At 27.4% G+C, this 23,220-nt stretch overlaps 1 protein-coding gene across 1 annotated transcript in view; it reads right to left on the bottom strand.

The window, feature by feature from the left end:
• LOC129969678 (zwei Ig domain protein zig-8-like) overlaps positions 1–23,220 on the bottom strand; it is a 226,444-nt gene that overhangs the window by 28,619 nt on the left and 174,605 nt on the right. The window contains exon 3 of the mRNA XM_056084338.1: positions 7,854–8,064. Within this exon, the coding sequence (XP_055940313.1) occupies positions 7,854–8,064 (211 nt within the window). The remainder of the gene's footprint in view (positions 1–7,853; positions 8,065–23,220) is intronic.

Below are 23,220 nucleotides of genomic sequence, written 5' to 3'. Positions count from 1 at the left end.
ATAATCCCATGGTGAAGCATTAATTTATATTTTAACAGGGCAACGATAAATTACAAAGGATAAATCTACACTACTAAATGTGGCTATTTGATGGGCAACCGATCTAAATTTTAATCGTGTTTTGATTTCACAAATATTTGAGATTAGGAATTTAACGAGTTACTTAGGATTTATGTTGCAAATGTAGAATGGAATGGGATTTCAAGGAATTCAGTTAGTTTGACAAATTATTCATTTCTAAATATCCAATAGATATCCCAGATATATTTTAACATTTCAAATAAATAATTATTCGAAATCAAAAACTCTTTATGTCACAGATGGTATTTTATGCGAAAAGCATACAACCTTTTTCGTTATATATAATTTTAAAAATGTGCGCTAAATTGGATTCATTTCAAAAGATATTGAGTGAACTTTCCAATATTGAAGTAATCTGAATTCTGCAGTTTTAAGCTGTCATTTTTATACATTAATTTAAAAAGAAATTTCCAGAATATTTTCATTTTTAACTGAACAGAACTGTTTCTTTTTCTTATGTAAAAAATTGTCTAAATTCTTTATTTCAACAGAAAGTAAATATATATATATATATATATATATATATATATATATATATATATATATATATATATATATATATATATATATATATATATATATATATATATATATATATATATATATATATATATATATATATATATATATATATATATATGTTAAAAAAATGAGAACAAATATTAATTCTGAAAAACATTTTTTGCACCTTCTTTGACTGTTTCCTATTGTTAGGATTCTCAAATGTATGAGACATTTTGTGATCTAGCTTTAATTAATATAAAAATGTGTTAGACTAAATACATTCGATAAATTATACGTATCATCTTCTGATAGATGAAATTACATTCATCTTCATAATGTTACCTAAATGTAACAAAAATGAGAATAAATTTATAATCTCAATCAGAAAAAACAAGGCTTAAGTAATATTCCATGATTAAGGATTCATATAAAAACTCTTGTATTAACTATGTATGTTTTGGTGAAATTAAAATTTGTAAAATTATTTTTTACATGAAAAATTAAAATAAATAGAAATAGAATTCATTGTTATTAGAATTGATAAAAAATATTGAAAAGAAATTGAATTAGTAGAATAGCAGAATTGGTATTAGAAAGAACAAATTCAATAATGTTAAAGTCATTCAAAAATATTGCATTTTCGCCTAATTCTCAGTTTTCTGAAAATGTAAATACTTCTATTGCATCGTTCCAGTGCATAGTATTTTTTTACGCGTTTTATTAATTATCTGAATATAAATTTTATTTTTCCATAAATAATGAATTTTTATACTAAGACATAAATTTTTTTGACATACCTAAAATTAAGAAAATGCAATATATTTTTCTTTGAATATCGTGTTATGTTGGTACTTTAAAAACTTTTTCAAGCATTTCAATAAGAAAACATTTATATTCATTCTTAATAATATCCGACGATCCAAGAACTGAATGTCTCAATCACATGAACAAATGTAACTGCGCAAGATTTCATAAAAATGCCTTCTATATATTATAACAGTGTATACGTTCACTTTTGTTTGAGATACATTCAAAAATTAAACTAGCACTGGCAATTTAAAATGCATTAAGTGTACATGAGTTTGTTCTGGTTCTAATAAAATATATTTAAAGAATTTCTCTTTAAGAATATATAAAATTTAAATTATTATATCCCCTTGTATTTAAAATTAAAATATTACAAAAAGACATTTTGAATGTTTAAAATGGTGTGAACATTATTTCCTTAAGGTAATATTTAATGATAAATTCATTTCAGTTTTCACTTAATTTCATATTTATGGATTTATATTTAAAAATAAATTAGCAGAATTTACATTGTCACTCAAAAATAAGTGGGAGTCAAATATGACTCCCACTTAAGATCCAACAATTTTTTGTAGATTCTAAACAAGAAACACATGCTGACCGCTAGAAATCTTTTTAATTTCTGTAGGAGATTATTTTTATTAATTTATTACTTTTATCAATTTTGAAAATAACTCAGAAATTTTGTTTTTATTCTATCGATGAAAAGTATAAGCTTTATCGTTTATTTCTGATTCTCTGTTCCTCAATAACATTTTTGCATTGATTTTATATTGTGGCCTATATTGACCAAGACGTCATTTTAACTTCCTCGTCATGGTCTCCTTAAATGGAGAATAAAGGCGATTATAATACTTATCCAAGTATTATAATCGATGTATTATAATGCCACGCTGTCAGAAATGCCATTCATTATTTATATCCTATAAAATAAATTGCTTTAAAAGTTTGAAAAAAAATGTTTTTCGCAATGGCAGATTACCCATCAGACAAACATATGTCTTAGAACAAAAAACCCGTCCTTGCATGAAAGTCACAAAGAATGCAACAAACATATGCCAACAAATAAAATGTTTTACCAAAGGAAATAAACAGAGCTCTGAATAAAAGAGTAAATGAATCCTATCTGCAACATAAGTTTCGCACAAATAGCCCAACAAAATAAGGCCATAAATATCTCCAAACGTGATTTAATTCCACGGGAGTCAAAACCTCCCTTGCAGTAACTGGGAAATGCACAATAGATTTATTTACGCTTTACTATCACGGAGCAAAAGAAATTTGTTTCTGATGGTAAACAAAATTGATTTTCCTCCATTTTTTCCCATTTTGGATTTCAAGTGAAGGTGAAGGTGGACAGATATAAAAGAATGTTTCCACGATGCGGCCTCGTTTCACACATGAGAGGGTGCAAAGGCGTCACCGTCGTGGCAGGAATGGTGTGCAGGTTATTTTGATTTTCTAATGGAACCTCCTTCTCCCATTTGATTTATGGGACGTACGTGGGGAAGAATTGTATGTTGAGTGCTCATTTATTTCGATCGAAACCTAAGTTCAAGATTTAGAAGGGAGTGAAGCGTTACATCACATTGACGCAGCACCATGTATTCTGGCTCCAGAAAAAAAGGAAAAACACGCAATGGGAGTAAAAGTATTACTTTCTCTTAAGGAGCGCTAACAATCGTCTTTATGCTTAATAACTTCTACGTGCATTAATGGTCATAAATTGTGTGTCATTTAGGGTGAAATGAATTTGTGTTTGATGAAGGTGGGGAGAAAAAATTATCGGGAGAACGAAGTAACAGAATATGTTTTGTCCAAAATGGTCTTAAAGTGAAAATTGAAAAGATAAAAATGATAATGATAACAAATAATAATTTTCAAGAGGAATATTAGATAATCATAAGAAACAGAAACTCTAAAGACCCTATGAAATAAATGTAAAATAATAAATATCGTATTTTTTTAGCAATCATGAAGTTTTCATATAGGGTGTCTCCAAACTTTAAGGGTATGTAAAATATGTATGAAGAAGCACTTTTTTGTACAGCGAAAATGAAACGCTTCAGCGTAAAAAAAACAAGAAATGCTGAAGAAATGAAGAGAATGCTCTTTACTTGCATAAAATCTCAGTAAGTGCACAAATATGCCACCACCAGCATGGATACAGCCCTAGTAGAGCCTTGCAAGTAATTAGCGAATACTCTTTCGAAGATACCAGGTGTTGCATGAACAATTGCAGTTGCAATTGAAAGTTTCGCAATGTAGTTTTTATTCGAATCATTGGAAATCTGGTAGACACTAATTTTTTCTGCCTTGCTTACACTTACTTGTTTTAACTACACTTTTTATTTCCAGCACCATATTGATATACAAAAAATGCTTCTTTATATGTATTTTGCCTACCTTTAAAGTTTGGCCATGAATTCAAGAACACCCTGTATGTTTTCTTCTTTTATTGGCAACAAATTAAACAAGAAAAAGACAAAAATCCATTTTTAATGAAACCGTAATGGTAATTAAATTAATCTAATTGTAACAAAAATTGTGAACATAATAAATAGCTATTAAGATAGCAAATAATTCTAATAATAGATTAAATCTTTCTAATTCATAATGTTTTCATTTGTATTTCTCACAACAATTTCTAAGCAAATATAACTTGTTGAAAATATTTTATTTGCTAAACCAAAGAAATCAAAAAGTAGACGAGGAAAAGAAAGCTATTCGCCTTTTGAATTTAAAATACATCCATTGCTTCCCACAATTCTTCTTGACTAGATAATCGACTGAGAATGAATGTGAAAAAGAGTCCCACAAGAATTATTGGACATTTCGGTCTTAACAGAAACCCTAAAGACCTTGTTGAGTAAATGGAAAATAAATAAATAATAAAAAAAAACATATCGTATTTCTTCTATTCTGAGTGAAAATTATATATACTTTATTCTTTATAAGCAGAAAATTAGACAACAAAAAAAAGAAAAAAAGCTCCAATTTTAATAAAATCCTAATGGTAATTAAATTAATCTATTTCTAACAAAAACTGTAAATATTATAAGTGACTGTTAAATTATTTTAATGATATTCCTAATAATAGTTAGATTAACCTATTAATATTTTTAATGTTAATGAAATGAATTTCTCACAAAAATTAAAGGATATTTCCAAAAAAAAGAAAAATAAGCTATTGGAAAGCATTTTATTTGTTTTCTATTTTAAGCCTAAAAAGTCAAAAAAGCAAATACAACACAAAGAAAGCTATTCGCATTTTGTACTTAAAAAACACCCAATGCTCCCCACAATTCTTCTTGACTAGGCAATAAACCGAGAAAGAGCATGGAAAAGAATCCCACAAGAATTATTGGACAATTTGGTCTTATCCAGGCTCTATCATTGCCAACGTGCTTTGGCAGTTGTGGGTGCCCACTCCTTACTGAATCATTAAAGCGTCACACTTCTGACACATGTTTCTGTTCATCATCTCCAAAATATCACTTACAATTCAATCACGATAATTGAATTTGCATTTAATTTCCATAATTTAGTATTCATATTATATTCCTCATTCTTGATTCAACATTCATTTCTATTTTAATCAGAAGTGAAATTCTAACAAAAATAATACTAGTTTAATTTTAAATGTAGCGGTAACGGAAGCAACTTTTGGCTGATATGGCTATGAAATAATAGTAATTATTAAAGTAGTGTACAACATTTCATGATCATTAGATAAATATTATTTCCTTTTATGATATGAATAGCCCGAAAAATTTTATATTTGTATTAAATTAAAATTTTAATGTAATATGATTAAGAGCAGAACATAGTCTAATAGGAATTACGATTCGACTCTCTAGAATATATTCTAAAAACCAATTCCTAAAATGTTGTATAGAGTAGTAAACTGATTTTTAATTTCTAGTTTATGTAACATTTGTGAATAATATCGCATATTAAGTAACTCTAAATATTCTCATTGTAAGAAATATTCTATTTGTTCGTGATGATTTATTTTATAGATAGCTTATCTTCGTCACCATTGAATACGTTCTAAAATTTTAAAAACCATTGTTCAGGATTTTATAGCAAAAGATGTCAGTCGATGCTACTGAAAATTTTCAGTTAAAAGCAAAGAGCTATAACCTATATATAATATTTCTGGTTATAGAAAGGTCTTTAGAAAAGTACGACTTCGTATCTCTCTCAACTTGAAAGAATTTTTATCTCTTTTCAAGATTTAAAATTTTTAAATCTTGAAATTCAAAATGTATGTTGCACTGTAGTTCATATGTTTGTTATATATATTTAATTTGAAATATATTTTTAAATATGAATTTATTTTTAATACGAAACATTTGAAATCAGTTTTTTGCTAAGCATAAAGGCACTTGCACAAATTGGGAAAATCCACTCAATAAGTTCTGTATGTCCATTCGTGGTGAAATCAGCATAATTTCTTCCAGTGGAACTTTGAGATAAATGTGTCGAAAATGGTGATTTCGGTAATTATTTGAAGTATATGAAAGATGTTTATGTGGATCATGGAATGAACAAGCATGCATTAAAAATATATTTTTTCATTAAATAATTCAAAAACCGAATTACCATGCATTAAATACTTAGATATAAATATATCAGCAAATAAAACCTTATATTTGAAAGAATAAAGGACTAAAAAAATTTTTAAAAAAAGCAATTTCCAAATTTTTATTTAAAGGAAATTTTAAGGATTGAAAATCATTGAAGTATTCTTCAAAATTTCATATTTATATAAATGAAAACTTTAAAAAATAATTTTAGAGGAATTGAATGTTTTTTTTTTTTTTTTTTTAATTTGAGGATTGTACTTTTCCAGATGAAAATGTCTTTAATTCATTTGAAAATTACATATACTTTATGGCTTGAGACACTTAGAAAAATAACATAGCAGCGAAAGTCTCCGCATTTTAAGTCACAATTGCTTAAAAAATTGCTATGGTATTTCAAAAATCTACTTTTGTCAGCAACCAAATTATGGATCTCTGAATCTAGAGCTAATTTCGTAATTCTCGTATGTGCTCGAATATAATGCCATATGTTATGTTGAAACCACTTTAGGTTTAAGAGAAAATAAAATAAAGTTAGCATGTTATTTTGTCTTAGAATATCATAAAAGGCCTAAACATATTTCATTGTAGAATCGAATGCTAAAAATATATATGCATTCATTTGAGGTAGTTTTAAATAGAAGCAATAGCTTATCATGTTGAATGATTTAAAAACGCTTGTGAAGTAACTGTTTATTTCAGGTCTCATGATGAAAGTAATATGTACTTTTATAAACCTTTTAACTGAACAACGTAAATAGAATTAAAAATGTAAACTGGAATTATTTTCTTTTCAAGAATTATAAATTTAAAAAGATAACACATGTTTATTTGTTACAAAACATCATTTCTATTTATAAAATGATTGGTGAAACCCAAGAGCAAGAAGCATTCCTTAACCACCGATATGATTTTGTCTTTTTAATTAGAGTGAAAGTTCATGATATCTATATGAAACATCAATGTTCACTTTCCTCCACCAACCATTATTTTTAAAAATGAAATCTCAAAAACATTACTTCAAAGCGCATTTTTAGTTGGAAATAAACTCGTAAAAATTCTCTAGATCCTACAAATGTACCCGCTTCGTCAATTTTTATTTCATTTAAAAGCACATAGCATTTATATAGGTCAATAAAAGTCGGCTATAAGCAACTGGTCAGCTTTTTCAAGGATTGGTATAAAATTAATACAACTCTAGTATCAACAACTGGAGCAATTTTGCAGATTCATTTTACCACTTTGAGTTTAGTTTAATTCGATTATATTAATGTCCAATTTTAAAGCAACACCAGGGATATTTTGGAAGGGGCGTCGTAATTTTGAACTTCGGTCAGATGACGAGGGCGACAATCAATTCCGCATGACCCCATGATACCAAATGAATCTGTAATTTTTAAGCTTTGTTAGTTAATCCTGATTTATATATATTTCTAAGATTTCACGATAGAAGCATTTTGTTTTACTTTAAGAAATCGAATAATTGTCTTTTCCTTGATAGGAAACTATGTATATCTTCTGTTTAAACATAAAAACAAGGTTAAATTAAAAAGAATTCTTACATCAGTAGTAATTGAAGAAAGTTTAAGCAAAATATTTGATTTGATAAAAAATAACCGGAAAATTGATATTTACGAGCTCAACTAAGTATGCAACACTTTTCAATTCAAAATCAAGCTGTTTCCCATGCAAACTGACAGAAATAATCAAGACTGTTTTCTTAAAAATGTAATATCTATATTATTCCATACAATTTGAACCCTCCAACAAATGAAATATATCCCAAAAAATAAAAATTTAACATAGATTATTAATTAATAAAACAAAAGACAATGGACCTTGTGGTTACTTGACATTTATTATTTAACTTACCTAGAACAGTGAGATTCACGAAGAAGCTTATTAAAGGGTGTGTGTTGACTTGGCACTCATAAAGACCCTCATCTGCCAGTTGGGCCAGTTTTATTTGCAGCATCCAGTCATCAGACCGATCCATGTTCACAGCGACGAATCTGTCATCAGCTGTATAAGTATTCAAGGCAACAGTCAAGACGTGGAAATCTCTTCTCCGGATCCAAGACACCTGAAAGGAAAGATTATTCTCAATGAGATTTTAAATTTCTATTGAAAATAAGCTATTTATGTAAACAAAAATAAATAATACATAAAAGTATGATCATTCATAAAAAGTTCTCAGTTCTTTCTGATTCTTATTTAGATTCAGTGGAAAAAAGAGTGAAAAGCCGATTTCAGATTCATTTAAAGAAGAAAATGATCTCATACGAACATTAATTTGGCAATGCTAAATATGGTAATAAGAAATTTAAAAGTTGATTTCTGTTCAATTGCTTATCAGAGGAGAGTATAAATTTAATTTTTTTAAAATTTTTTCCAGCAAAATGCTTAAATATTCGAATGCTTATTGGAATTTTTAATCAAAAGACTTTTTAAATGTTAATATTATTATATAAATAAAATTGTTCCTGATTTAAACGATTTATAAATAATAGAATTCATGTTCAATTAAAGCAACCTAAGTAGAACTTATATTAAGGCTATGGTTTTACATGGTCAATTAAATATTGTTGAATCATGTTTGATACAAGTTGTTTTTTTTATAATAATTTAAATCCAGTATTATAGAAATCTGTTAATGTTTTGCAACATTGTAATTTCTTTATACGAAAACAATAAAAAACCCCATTTAATTACGTGTTTCCAGGATAAGAAATATCTTATTTAAATTTTAAATGAGGCATCTTTTTAAAGTGGTGAAAAATGAAATTTTGATATAAGTGATTTCAACTTAAATCGCTTAGAAACTTGAGGAAGGAAAGAAAACAATTAGAAAAATTGTAATCATTTGAGAGGTAAGCAATAATAGTTTAAAATTAAAATTCATTTTGTTGAAAAAAGAAATTAAATCTTATATTTTACAATGAAGAAACGCCGGGCTTATTGAAAACACAACCATAGTTATCTGAATAAAAGTTATCTAAATAATGGAAGTGGCATTTAAAACTTTAAGTACAAATCAAAAGTACTGCATAAACATTTTGATCATCAACATGTTTTTCGATATTATGAGAAAGCGCTCCATTTAAAAATGGCAAAAAAACATGAGCATCCAGATGTTACAAAAATCTTGATTGTATTTCATGTTCCTAAAGATACATACTACAACCCATACTTCATTGTTCCTGTCGTTATGAAACTCTGTAATCATCCTAGTGGAAAGAATCATCAATTAATAAAGTGTCTTTTGTGTGGATTCTTTCACAGGGGATCGGAAAAAAACTCAAGTTGATGAATTTGAAACACTTGCAGGGATTGAAAAATTGACTCCACAGCACTTCTTTTATTACAGAAGCACAGCAAGAGTAACAACTCGAGCGCGGGGAAGGTAGAGGTTGGATAAAAATTCCTCGCTTTAAAACTAATAAATGGGTCTTTTTTTCTTCGCCTCATGGGTTTTATTACGTGGCAGAACGGAAAGAACTTATCTCATTCAGACGGAAATCCAATCGACTTCCCTGCTATTTGTGACATTAATCCTTTCGACAGGAGGTGTCATTCTACCCCTCCATGGTATTTGTAGCGTGTTTTTACGATAGATCCTTGTGTTGAGTTTCCGTTATAAAGTGTTGTCTCTTGTACTTTTATGTGTTGTTGGCGGCATGCAGTGGAGCTCAAATCATTCTGACTTGTTTTAAGACTTGGCTTCCAGTTACTACATCCGCCAATGAAATCCTCCCAAATAACTACGAATTTTTATTTGTCGAGAGATACTGGATTTTTTTTTTTTTATGTGTGGAGATGTTTTGTTATCTTGACTTACGAAATATTGTTAGCAATGGAAGATAATACTTTCGACTGCAAAAGTAATTAGTTATTTTTTTTTTAAAGAAAGAGATGTGAACGGGTTTAAAAAGACAAGGCATAACTGATATAAAAGAAAACAGGCAAATTTATTTCAGCTTACAAGCATATTCTTTCTAATTTTATGTCATAAAAATTATTTTGCAATGCTCTCTCTTAAAAAACTATTAAAATAAAAATGATAGCCTCATTGCATACTGAGAAATTATATTTGGTTATCTGTTTATCTTAATTTGTAGAAACAATCGGTGAATGTATTACTGTTCATTCGATTTTATTAAACACAATTCATTTCTTGCATAAGCTTATTAATGCAAACTTGTTTTTTATATTTATTTGATTAGTTCATGTAGCAAAATCCAAACAAGAAATCTTTGTTTACCGAATTTTTTTTAAAAGCTCAGATTATAAATTAATATTGCAACATTTTGTTTAATTTTAGTAGATTAAAAAGGGGTAAAATAGAATACGGAAAAGATCAGCAAAACGATGTTAAAAAGGATGAGGCTTTGTTTGGATTATAGCCGATTGACTCATCGAACGGAATCCTGAAATCCACATAATATGTCCATCGATCACATGCTAAGGAATCTATGACTAATGGAGTTTTCTAACTTGGGTTTTAATGTGAGAAGCAGAATATTCACCATTGGCCACATGCTAAGGAATCTGTGACTAATGTAGTCTCATAACTAGTTATTTAATGCGAGAAGCAGAAAATTTCATCTGTTTATAAATTTAGACAAATATATTCGGAAACCTGGACACACTTAGAGAAGGAAAACATTATTTAAAAGAATTAAATTTTCCTTCATGAAAAGTAAATGCTAAATTATACTAGAAAACAATTGAATTTAGAAAACTATGTGTTACAAAATTAATTATGTTTAATATCCTAATTTCGTATGTCATTGACTTTTGTTTAATACCATACAATATTGTATAGTATATGTGTGCCACTAGGGATGCACATTTAAATTTAAAAACGCACTTAAAACAATATGAGGGCAACTAATAACACTGCATCCATAAATCAAATTTATTAATTTGGATTTTTACTTATTCTTCAATTATATTACATATATTTATCTGGAATATATTTACAATAATATAAATGTATTCATAATAATCAAAGTTGAGCTATATTTATCCTAACTATTAGCATTTTATGCTCTGAATTTCCACTCCATTTAGAAAATCGGAACTGTAAAATTTTGGAAGAATTATTTATCATAAAAAAATTTTGCATTCAATCATGTCTGTTAATATTATACAATTTGCTGCTATAAAAGGTAATCAGATTCATATATAATCAAGATACCATGGCGCAAAAAAAAACTTTATCGCCTAATAAGTATGATGGAGAAGATAAAGAAAAAGAGGAATGAATCAATATCTGATCTCCCATCGGGTAACGAAGGTCATATCTGATTATCTGTGCAGTCCCAGCATATGGAGTGGGATAATGGGGAATCAACACCATGCCACTGCGGCTTACAAAAAAAGAAATTCAGGAAGACATTGCAACAGAATATCCGGTGAAAGAAAGAAGAATATTTCTCATCTGCGATGCTTTGTTTCTCTTCTTTTTTCTGTTATTGTTCAGTTAGAGACGTTAACGCAGCAAGAGCAAGCAAAGCTGCTGCGGTATTAGGAATCCTAATTCTGGATATAAAGAAAAAATACTCGTAAGCTCTAGGAATAGATGTGAGATTTGCTTTTGATATTTTCTCTCACCTCAGTTACCACTTCCATAGAAAATAACGCCATATTTGCGGTTTATATATTTCTGTGGCTCGGTATGAATTAGCAACTACTCTGAATAAATATTTTCCTTTCTTCTGAGGGAGACAAGGGATGTGATGAAATGAGAGTTAGTTCCACTGTCTTTTATATTACTTTGGGTTTACATATTGATTAATAGTTAATGCAAAAAAAGGATTTCATTCTATTCTTTACAGTCACGTATGTGCAAACAGCTAGCATACTAAAAGATGAATAACTACTTAAGAGCATCATATTAAAGAAATTGTACATAATGAGTGGAAAGTAATTCTTGGCATAAAATTTCAAACCACTTTGTTTAATGAATTTTTAGTATATATAAGACGATTGGGACACTGATATATTTTAAGTTTAAAATTTCTTTTTTTCCCCTTCATTTTGAATTTTCTACCCTAAGCCAATGCTTATAAAGAAACACTCAGAGATATTTGTGCCACTGGCAAAAATGTATATAGTTTAAAGCATTATTTTATTGATATTTACCAGAATATTCATGTTTTAAATCTTAACTTCTAAACCTATGCTTTTAATGAGCATTTGAATCAGTACATCTTTAAAATTTAATAAACTAAAATTAAGATAGTCGTAGACGATAAAATACCAAACAATATTTCACTGGAATAAATTATTTTTTTTTTCAAATATGTCTTTAGAATATTTATTTAATGAAAGTGACAATAGACTTGCAACAAATGAATGTGATCGCTATTTTAGTCAACACACAACAAAACGACAAGAATTTTGGAAAGAGAACAAAGCATCCTTATCTTCTAAAATTTATACTATTTCGGATTTGTTCGAGAATTCTTCGATTTGCTTTATAAAAATTACTTCAAAGAATATATATATATATATATATATATATATATATATATATATATATATATATATATATATATATATATATATATATATATATATATATATATATATATATATATATATATATATATATATATATATATATATATATATATATATATATTCGAAATTTATTTCATACTTTTCTTTTAAAATTGTATTTGGAAGTTTCTTTAATGATTATGGTTAAGAAGTAATAAAATACTATGAAATGTCTTTAGTATTTCTATAAAACAATTATACTGACATTAAGATTTACACAATACAATAAAATGCATGTTCTTCCTATATGAAACTAATTTTCTTGGAGTTATAAATTATTTTTATTTTAAATTTATTTGGAAAATAAATTGGGGCATACTTTTTAGATTATTTTATATAGTACTCTATTAAAAACAAATAGTTAGAATTTTGAATTCTATTTCCACGAAAACATTAAAAAGTAATATCATATGCATTAAAACTTATTCGAGCTTTCTATTCCAGAATTCAGCAGTAACCTCTCAAACTAATATGCCGCAGATAATATTAAAAGAAAATCATGATATTTAAAGGATGTGAATTTCAATTTGCATTTAATGGAAATTTGGAATATAATTCTGTCATTTTGCATCTCAAGGAATATATAAGAATCCATGAATATTCAGTACAGAATGATTAATTTAAACATAAAAAGGAATGCGAATATAACAGAAAATAATTTATTAAAATACTTTACTTGGTGCATAAATATGCTTTATAAAACTATGAACTACATAAATTTGTAAGATTTTTATCATTTTACTTTATAAATATGTATAAAACTGAAACTATGACAATTTAAAAATTAAAGAAACAACCCCGTTTGCTTATATATTAATTTTCATCGTTTAAAATTAAGGTTTTCTAATCATTATCGTTGTTAATCTTTCATTTAGCTTATGATAGGCTTCGTTAAGATGATATGATAGGCTTCGTTAAAGATTTTTCAAATAAGACAAATGTGAGAGTATATAAAGTATCATATTCGATTCTATATTGGAATAAATTTCAGGAATTAATCCTTAATAAAAGAATCCTTGGCAATCAATTATTTTGCCTATTTATGTAAGCCGTGATGGCTTTCAAATTTTCATGATTTTCTTATTTGAATTATTTGTAAGATAAAGAATAATCTAAAAAAAACTGTTAAAAGAAAAAATGAGCTCGGATTTAATTAGAGAAAAATTAAAATTAAGGATAATAAGGCACTCCGTTAAATGCACTTAGACATTATATATAAAATCATAATTTTTAGAAATTAATCGATTACATCTTTTTCTGATAATGCATCAACTTTACTACAAGTTAGAATTTGATGAATATATCTTCATTATTGATATTTAAAAGTCAACAATATAAAAATTGATAAAATTAACTTTTTTTGACTAATCAAATTTCTGCATATTTCTCTATGCAATTTTTTTTCTTTTACTAGTTAGCAATTTAAAAGCATACTTTTATTCAAAATATATCAATCAAAATCTTTTATCAAAAATATCTTCGGTCATTTTCGGATTTCATGAATGATGATTATAAAATTATTTGTCAACAAAATAATTAATCAAAAAAAAATGTTACATATTATTCCTTAAAATTCAAATCTTTAATTCATTTGAAATTTTATAGAAAGAAATAGATTTTTTTTATTCAATTTATATTTAAAATATTTTAATGAACATTTCTATATTAATTAGGAGCAGTTAAAAAATAACTGTTAATTCGTGAATTTCTGTATATATAATTACACAAATTAATAGTTATTATTTAACTGCTCCTAATTATTTCTATATATATATATATATATATATATATATATATATATATATATATATATATATATATATATATATATATATATATATATATATATATATATATATATATATATATATATATAATGATATTTAATTCTAATTTCAATTTAATTAATTTCCAAGATTTTATCTTAATTTATTTCTTGATCCAATTCCACTGTCATTACTTAATTAATTCAAGCGAAACTATGTAAAACTGCTGAATCGGCTAAAAGCCTAACTTTCCCACACTCCTCGTGAAGGGACAAAATACCGCTGACGAAACAAATTCTTTTTTAAAACTTCCCTGTGTTTCCCTTACCTCGTCGACGCGTGTAGTGAAAATCCCTATCGAAATCTCATTATATATTAGCACTATGAAGAAATATTTTCCCTATCAATTTCTCAGGTTATATATATATATATGTGTGTTTGTGTGTGTGTGTGTGAGTGTGTGTGTGTGTGTGTGTGTGTGTGTGCAAAATTCTTTTTAATATATAGTAGTAAACGGGTTTATTAATAGCTTATCTACTGAAATATTTTATGTTTATAAATGTTTATCGATAATATTAGAATGTTTCAGCATTTTATTATATTTTGGTTAATTTGTTTGGATTATTATATTATTTAAATTTTTAAAATAATTTAATATAATATTTTTTTTCAACCTTTTAGTTGTTTAAATAGGTGAAATAAAAAAAAAAAACACTTTTGGAAATCCAGTATTTTGTTGAATGCATATAAGGCATAGCAGACTATTATATCTGCTTAGGAAATATTTTACATGCTTTCCAAAGAAATTTCCTATTCTCTAGTTACCTTGATATTCTCTGGAGCAAAAAAAAGACACAATTTCTATTCTTTTTATTGTTACTCTAGAACACAACCCGAGCTGATAAGACTAGACGAAGTAACAGAAAAATTAATAATGACCCATTTGCCTTGACTTTTTGACACAGTCTTCACATTGTCTAATATGGTAGCTCAGGAATGGGAAGGAATAGCATGATCGATCCATCCATTGTGTCGTCGGTGCTTTGTCTCCAGTTTCTGGCCTGTCATTATCTCCCATTCCATGGAACGCCTGGTTTTCCCCAACTCCCCAGTCCACGTTCCTCCACCTTCTTGACGTTCCAAATGATTGATTGGAACGATCCGGTGTCCTGTAAGCTTTATTGGTACGCCTCGCTCCTTTTCAAATTTCCCATTCAGCTTACACAACCTATGGGATAGGTTCTTGCTGTCAATGTCAGTTTCAAAGGCGACTTAAGGTTCCCGACGTGGATTCCACGACACGCTCGAACTCCACCCTGGATTTACAGGTTGTATAAGTTTAATCCGCGAGTCATCGTCTAGGGTTGGTGCATGATTGGCAGTTAACTAAATAGAGGCTTCAGTCATCAATGAGAAATCTGATACCATGTCCTAGCGCCCCGAATGTTGATATAAGGGTTTTAAATAATTGGCTGCGATTTTGAAGGGCAAATTGCCATTCTATTGGGAGTAGAAAATTTGATATAGGATTATTTTAAAGAATAGATGAAGCATCGCTTTGTATGTGATTAAACATGATCACACTCAATCAATACAAAAAACATCGAAGAATAAAAAAAACAAATATCAATGATATTTGTTTTTCTATTAACGAAGTGAAATAATGAAAAAAAATAACGAAATTCTATCAACGAATTTCTATTAACGAAATAAATAATGAAAAAAATGAAAGGCAATTTTTTCTTCTTTTCATTAAAGCAATTTCCCTGTATTTGAAGTATCAATTCAATTTCTTAAAAGACCCTGAAACATATATATTTTAAAATTCAATTATTGAAATTACTTTAAGTAAAAAGCTGGCATCTTTCAAATAGACAATAATAACACTAAATTCTTATTTCTAGTAAACATTTCTATTATGTTTAATATAATATATCTGTTTGAACTTATTTGTAATAAAAGATTGGGTTAATTACTAAATTCATTTAAATACCGTAACGTCTAATTTTGTCTTCTAAACTTCGAAATGAAAAACGACGCTTCAAATGAAAACAAACTGTGTTTTTCCAATTCATTAAAATGTGATTACTTAGAGCTGAATTTCCATTATAATTAGTAATCAAAGGAAATACAATTTTCCTTAATGTTGCATTAATATTTCTTAATTTTGAAAATTAGAGTTTATTTGTATTGTTTATATAAAATTCTCAATTTTGTTCTTACAGTTTTATCTTTACAGAAAATTAAATAAATGATGCTTAAAGTTTGTTGCGGGATAAAATAAAATATTTAACATAAGCATTTGCATTCGCCGTGTTTAAATAAAGACAAATTAAAAGAATTAATTAGTATTAAAAAATAATAATGACATGTTTGTAAAATCTAATTAAATTTGCCTGTTTTCAGGAAAATCCATCATCTTTAGCTGCCATGAAAAAATTTAATAAAATTAAATATATCAAAGGAAAATTTCTTGTTCATTTTAATTATCAGTAAAAAAAAATAACAAAGGTAATTTGAACAATGGAGCTAGAAATCGAAAGAAATTAACCCTATTTTTCATTTACACTATAAATACTGGATGTTTTGTTAATGAACTAACATAAGTCATAATAATGACTGCTGTCATTATATTGTTTGATTATGAGTTGCTTATGATTATACATTTTGCTCATTATAATGTCAGAAGTAGACATCATAATGAGCAAAAATTGTGAAAGGAACACGGTGTCGCAAAATGCATTTAGAATGTATAAGCCGAAAGAAAAAAAAAGACACCCAGGCTTTACGAGTCCAGAAGACATTACTAATACACACAATGCACACATGTGAACGATGTACTTGATGCTCATATACCTGAAAGCGGCAATGTTATTTGTTTTTCCGGAATTCGTCCTTTCAGAGATGTTAGAAAGTTTTGCAGGGGGGGGGAGGGTATGAAATTTTGTTTATAGATGGGCACACAGAGAGATAAAATGTTTGCTTACTGATATTTTGCTTTTATTTTCAAAGCAAAAAATATTTTTATACATACACAAAATATTTTTGTAAATTTTTACTATCAAATTCAGAGGAAACCATTGTGTCTTCATATAATTTCAAATTGCTTTAAGAAAATAGCCTTTTTCTTCCACTTTTTTTCCACTTATATCCTATGTTAAATGATTATTTTTATTTTACATTTTATCTAATATAATGCCAATAAAATATTAAATAATGAAATATAATAATAGAATCTCAATTATAAAATTATGTTATTATTAAAAAGAGATATAATTCAATTCAGAAATATATCGTTGGGAACTCTCTAGATTTAAACACAATACTAATAAAAACAGCACATTATTATTCATGACTTATTTATGATCTCAAGAAATTGTTACAATTCGTCTCATCAGAATTTAACTGAATTAGTTCGGTCTAATTTTGAATAATGATGGAAAATTTTCCTTATTGCTAAGTCATTCACCTAGCATTAGGAATGATTAATTTTAAAACAGCCTTGCGAATGGCTCAATCTTTCAGGCACATAAAAATCGCCGAGAATTCTCTAATACGAAAGTAATACACATCGATAGAAAAGCAAAACGAGCGACGCGCCATCCGTTGAAATGACACATACTAGATTAGGAGGAGTAACGTGTAGGAGAAATTACAACTTATGTTCCTGCGTGCTAATCAACGATTGCACTTTCCCCGTCGAGTCATTTCTTGAAACTCCCCATTTTGTTCCATTCTTTCTATTTCGTCCACCCTCTCCCTTTCTACATCTTCATGATGTATTTTTTCTCTTCATTTTAATCTTGAAAACTGTTTTATTCATCTCTCTCTCCCCCCGCTTTCCCGTGTATGTCCAAAAGACAGAAAAGAAAGAACATGCTAATGGAAAAATCAATTCCCGTTTTCGAATTCCTTAGATAATCACACAGTAACGAAATAGCTATGGGCCATGCGTTCAATTTGGAAAAGCTTTTCTTGCATACGCTCACGTGAGAGGCAGAATAAACTGAGTCACGTAAATTTTCGAGACGTCTTTATTCAGACACAACAAAAAGTACAGACATTGAAATTCAGCAAGAGTTTTGACACCATTCTTGACATTTTTGTCAGAATATTGCAAACAAATAGGGTATTCGTTTTTCTTCTGTGCGTGTGTATCATTTTATCATTCTCTCTACAAGTGCATATTTTTGATTGGCGTTCTACACGATATATACTACATTATAAATTAATTAAACTTTGAGGCTTTCCTAAAATACATATAATGCATTTTTGTGTAATGTACTTTGATTATCATTTGATCGTGTGTATCATTTGATCATTGTTTCCAAACATGCATTGTTTTAATTGGCATTTTACACCATATATACTACATTATAATTTCACTGAAACTTCCCTAAGGCCATCCCTTTGAAGTTTGAGGCAGATTACATAACACATATACTATGCATTTTTGTGTAATGTGCTCTGTTTACCATCACTAATAAGAAGAGGCATTTTCTTTTCATTGTCCATAGTTACAGCTATGAAATTTGCTATAATTTATATGTTTAAGGTACAGAAGTCAAGTGCAAAATTCAAGTTTCATTGCATTATTTTAACTTCCTAAAAATTAAATGCTATTAAATACAAAAAAAATATTATAATTTCAATCAGATATTTTAGGGAATCTATGTGTATTATCTGAGGAAGCAATAATTAAACAAGATGCAGCATTTTTATGTATATTAATAATAAATAACGGCAAAGTAAATATATATGTATAATCAATATGTTAAATTTAGAAATGACATTCTTGCATGGAATATACAGAAAAAGCAAAAATTAAATTTATATGCAAACACACCAAAGTGGAGTCAAACATTATTATTTTAATGTAGTTAGTCAACCACCATTGTCAAAAACACCATTAACAAAAATTTAATTTCTTTTAATTTTATTGTATAGATTTGATGACTTTTTTCGTGAGCAAAATGACTACTTTTTTCTTATATGCCCTGGTGCATTAAAATCATTCCTTACTCAGATTCAGTAAACAAACATTTACTTTTTCATTATCATAAGAATCTGTTCATGATTTTTGGCTATGAACGGTTATGATGTGTTTTCTACAAGATATTTTGTGATGTAAAGTCAGATAATTGATATTCTGATTCAGTCAACTATCAATTAATAATAATCACATACAGAAATGTCAAGAAATAAAAAAAAAGCTATGTGTCTCCCACCGAAATTGCATAACATTAATTCATTATTTTTATCATTATTGCAAATATGACATGAAAAGTGTAGTAAATTGAGACTCACAGATATCCGGGATGTCTTATTTACATATAATAAAAACACATGCATTGAAATTATGAAGAAGTTTAGATAATTGTTTTACAAGTTCTGTCAGATTATGTTAACAAGCTCGTTATTCATTTCTTTATTTTTTCATTTAATCATCAATATGATTGCTAGTTTCATTGTTATTTAAAACTTTTGTTCCTTGCACAATATTAAATACACAAACACACACATTTTACATATCTTAAAATTTTTTTAAATAATTGTTTTTGACATTTTTTTTTGTGACTAGGAATATTTTTTACTACTATGCATCGGTATTAGATTGCAGTTTCATTTCATAAAAATCTTGTTCAATGATGATTAGTTCCATAATGTACCGTAGCTCAAAAGAAGACAAGAATTTGTAATGTTATATATATATACAAAGCATTAACATATTCAACTCATAAGTCATTATTGGAGCTACAAATCAAATTAAAAGTTCTGTACAGGGAATGGAGTAGTAAAAGCTTTGTTTAAAATAATAAAACCTTGTTCTACACAATATTGTTCATAACATATATAAATTGACATTAAAATCGTTAATGGATTAGAAACGATCAGAAGGTAAGTCTGTATACCGTTAAGGTTTTGTTATTAAAAATGTTTTGTTAGCGGAGAGAACGTATTTTATGTTCAATGATTTGACATGTAAATATATTACAAATGGATTGCATATATTTAAAACTTTCAGAGATTCTGTTCAAACATTATGTATACATTTCGTGTAAAGTATACCATAGCTTGATTAACTAAAAAATAATTAAATTTACATAAAGAAATTAATCAAAGATAGTGAACATTAAAAAACTTTCAGAACTTAAGATTGTGCTATATAAGGTTCACTTTTATATTATAATATAGAAATCAATTTTGATTTCAAGAATTTTGTGAACAGAAAGGAAACATTTTTCAAAATTCTTGTTGAGGAAAGTCTTTGAAATTGATTTTCTTTATACGATTTCTCGAATTCAAGGAATATGAACTTTTTGAATATATTCGGATGAATGCCTTCTTCAATTTCTTAATTTGAATATTATTTGACGAACATAGACTGCTGTTTTAGTTTAGTGATTCTTTTCTTAATGATCTCTTTTCAGGATTTTTAAATCACTGGGTGATGCTTTTTCTTGAGAATATTTAAATTTAATATTTGATTATTCTAAATTCATAATTGTTTGCTTAATGAAAACTTATAAATATGCCTTTAAAACTTATGAAACTCAAACTGAACAAGATTTCAAAAAGAAATTTCAGAGAAAAATAGCTGAAAATTTCAGAGAGTAAAAAATAAAATGAATTTAGATTAACGGAAAAAGAACGATTTAAGTCTTGTCAACTTAAATATTATGATAGTATTATCATGATTCGTGTTTCAAAAGAAAAATTGCTTTACCATGTAATGTTCTTAAAATGGCAAAAATAAGCAATTAATATTTGTTCATAATATAGTATTAGAAATTTATTTGTTTTGAAAAATAATAAATGTTAAACTTGTATTTTATAAACAAAGTAATGTTTTACAGTTATCAAATATAAATGCATAAATGCATCAGTTTTTCATATTTATAGAAATAAAATTAATTTCAATCTCGTTAAAAGTTTTAAAAGAAGTAAAGAAAATGAAAAAAAAATCAATGCAATAATCTATTTTGAAGTCATGAAAATATAGTTGTCATTCATTATGTAAGAATGGGAATTTTGAAGTGGCAATATATTTTTTTCTTATTTTCATATCAAACCATACTAAATAAGGGTACCTTAGTAATGTCAATATTTGTTAGTACTATTAAGAATGATTTTTATAATTCATATCCATTTTTATCAACAATTAAAATTTTCATTTAAATTTGTGGCACCAATATAAATAAGCTGAAATGATTAATCTTGTATTTTCTATATTACAACTACTTTTTAATTCAGCATTTTCTAAAATTAATACAGATATTAGATAAATTGATTTTTTATATTACTATTAAAATCTGCAGTTATTGATGAAAAAATAAATAAGGGCAAATATTTAATAGCATTAGTAAAAATTCGACATAAACTTTTTCTACTTGGAAAAATATAAATTTAATAAATGCATACTTACTCAATATTTATTCACTTCTTTTCTGAATTTTATGCAAATATAAATGTATATCTACACACTCCTCTGTAGTGTAATAGAAGTAACTACCGCCAAAAAATAAAATATTTCAGCAGACTGCTTTCATGCTACCATATTTTTCAGCGAAGATTCATTCGTCTCCGAAATTCCTTTCTGTTCAGTGCCGGTACCTTTTTCCTTCGTACAGTATATTCGGTGATCTATCTCATCTTATACCATTTCTGTTTTCTTGAGAGCAGAGATAAGATTTATACGACGAACCATTACATATTCATGGATGTATTTGCAGGGGAATTTTCGACTATTTGAAGCTCTACCAGAAGATTGCGACAATCATCACCATCTTTATCTTCTCCTTCCTATTACAGCAAACTCATGCCTTATTTTTCTTCTAGCTTCTCCTTCTTTATATCTGTCTTTGATGACAGCCTGACATACAGCACTAAAATTTGCATCTGATTATCCTTTCTCCTTCCTCATTCGCTGTCATTCCATTCTAATCAATATTCATGAGATTCACTTCGTGATGGTGGAAGCGGCTGTCATACCTTATCAAAGGGTTTTGCTAAACTTTATTACCTATAATTGGTATTTTCTGCTGCTTCTAGTTTTCTGAAATTTTATAGAGCTCGCTAAATGATCATTCAATCAAGAAGCTTACATAATTTAGAAGTGATAATGTTCATAATTTTCTTAATGAGCTGGCGGAGCTAATAGTGAAGGCAACCCCAAGTTATTTTGGAAGTAATTATGACAAAGTGTGTAACTTCGTAATTGTATCAATATGTAAGAAAATGTCTTGGTGATTACGTTATAGAGAAAATTACAGCACTTCCTTCATAGATGCTTGGAAATTTTCCAAGTAGTTCGCATTTTGGATGAAGAATGCTTGGAGATTTCTTTAAGCATTATTTGTAGAATAGAGTGACATCTTGGGAGGAGAAATCTCTAGAAATAATGCTAATAAATCGATGGGTATCATATATTAGCAACTTTTCCTCGATTTAGAAACCAAATGGCTCAGAGAGGTTTTTTAAATATAAAAAGAGATTGAAAAATGTTTTATGATCCTATTGTAAAATGGTCTTTAATCACACATAACGCAATTTTATTCTTTTAAAATCTTACATGTAAAAGGGAAATTGTGTCTAATAAAATGTAAATAACTTTAACTTTTTTTTTTTTTTAATTTCAGGCAAAAAAATTAGTAACCGTTTATGAAGAAATATAAGGAAAAGAGAAATATAATAACGTCTAAATAATGATTAAATATTTAATTTAAATTAATTTTCTATTAAAAATTAATTAATAATTAGCAATAACTACTCAATTACAATTACCTTGCTCCAAAAGTATTTCTGCACATCAAAAGATAATATTGTAAAATAACCAAAAGTTTATTATTGTTTTATTAAATTATTTAATATTAATTAAAAAGTAAAAACTACTGTAATGTAAATAT

This window comes from Argiope bruennichi, chromosome 5, assembly GCF_947563725.1.
Source record: "Argiope bruennichi chromosome 5, qqArgBrue1.1, whole genome shotgun sequence".
In the NCBI taxonomy this organism is placed as follows: domain Eukaryota; kingdom Metazoa; phylum Arthropoda; class Arachnida; order Araneae; family Araneidae; genus Argiope; species Argiope bruennichi.
The sequence above is the reverse complement of the archived record's forward strand: the minus strand, read 5'-3'. Positions and strand labels throughout refer to the sequence as shown.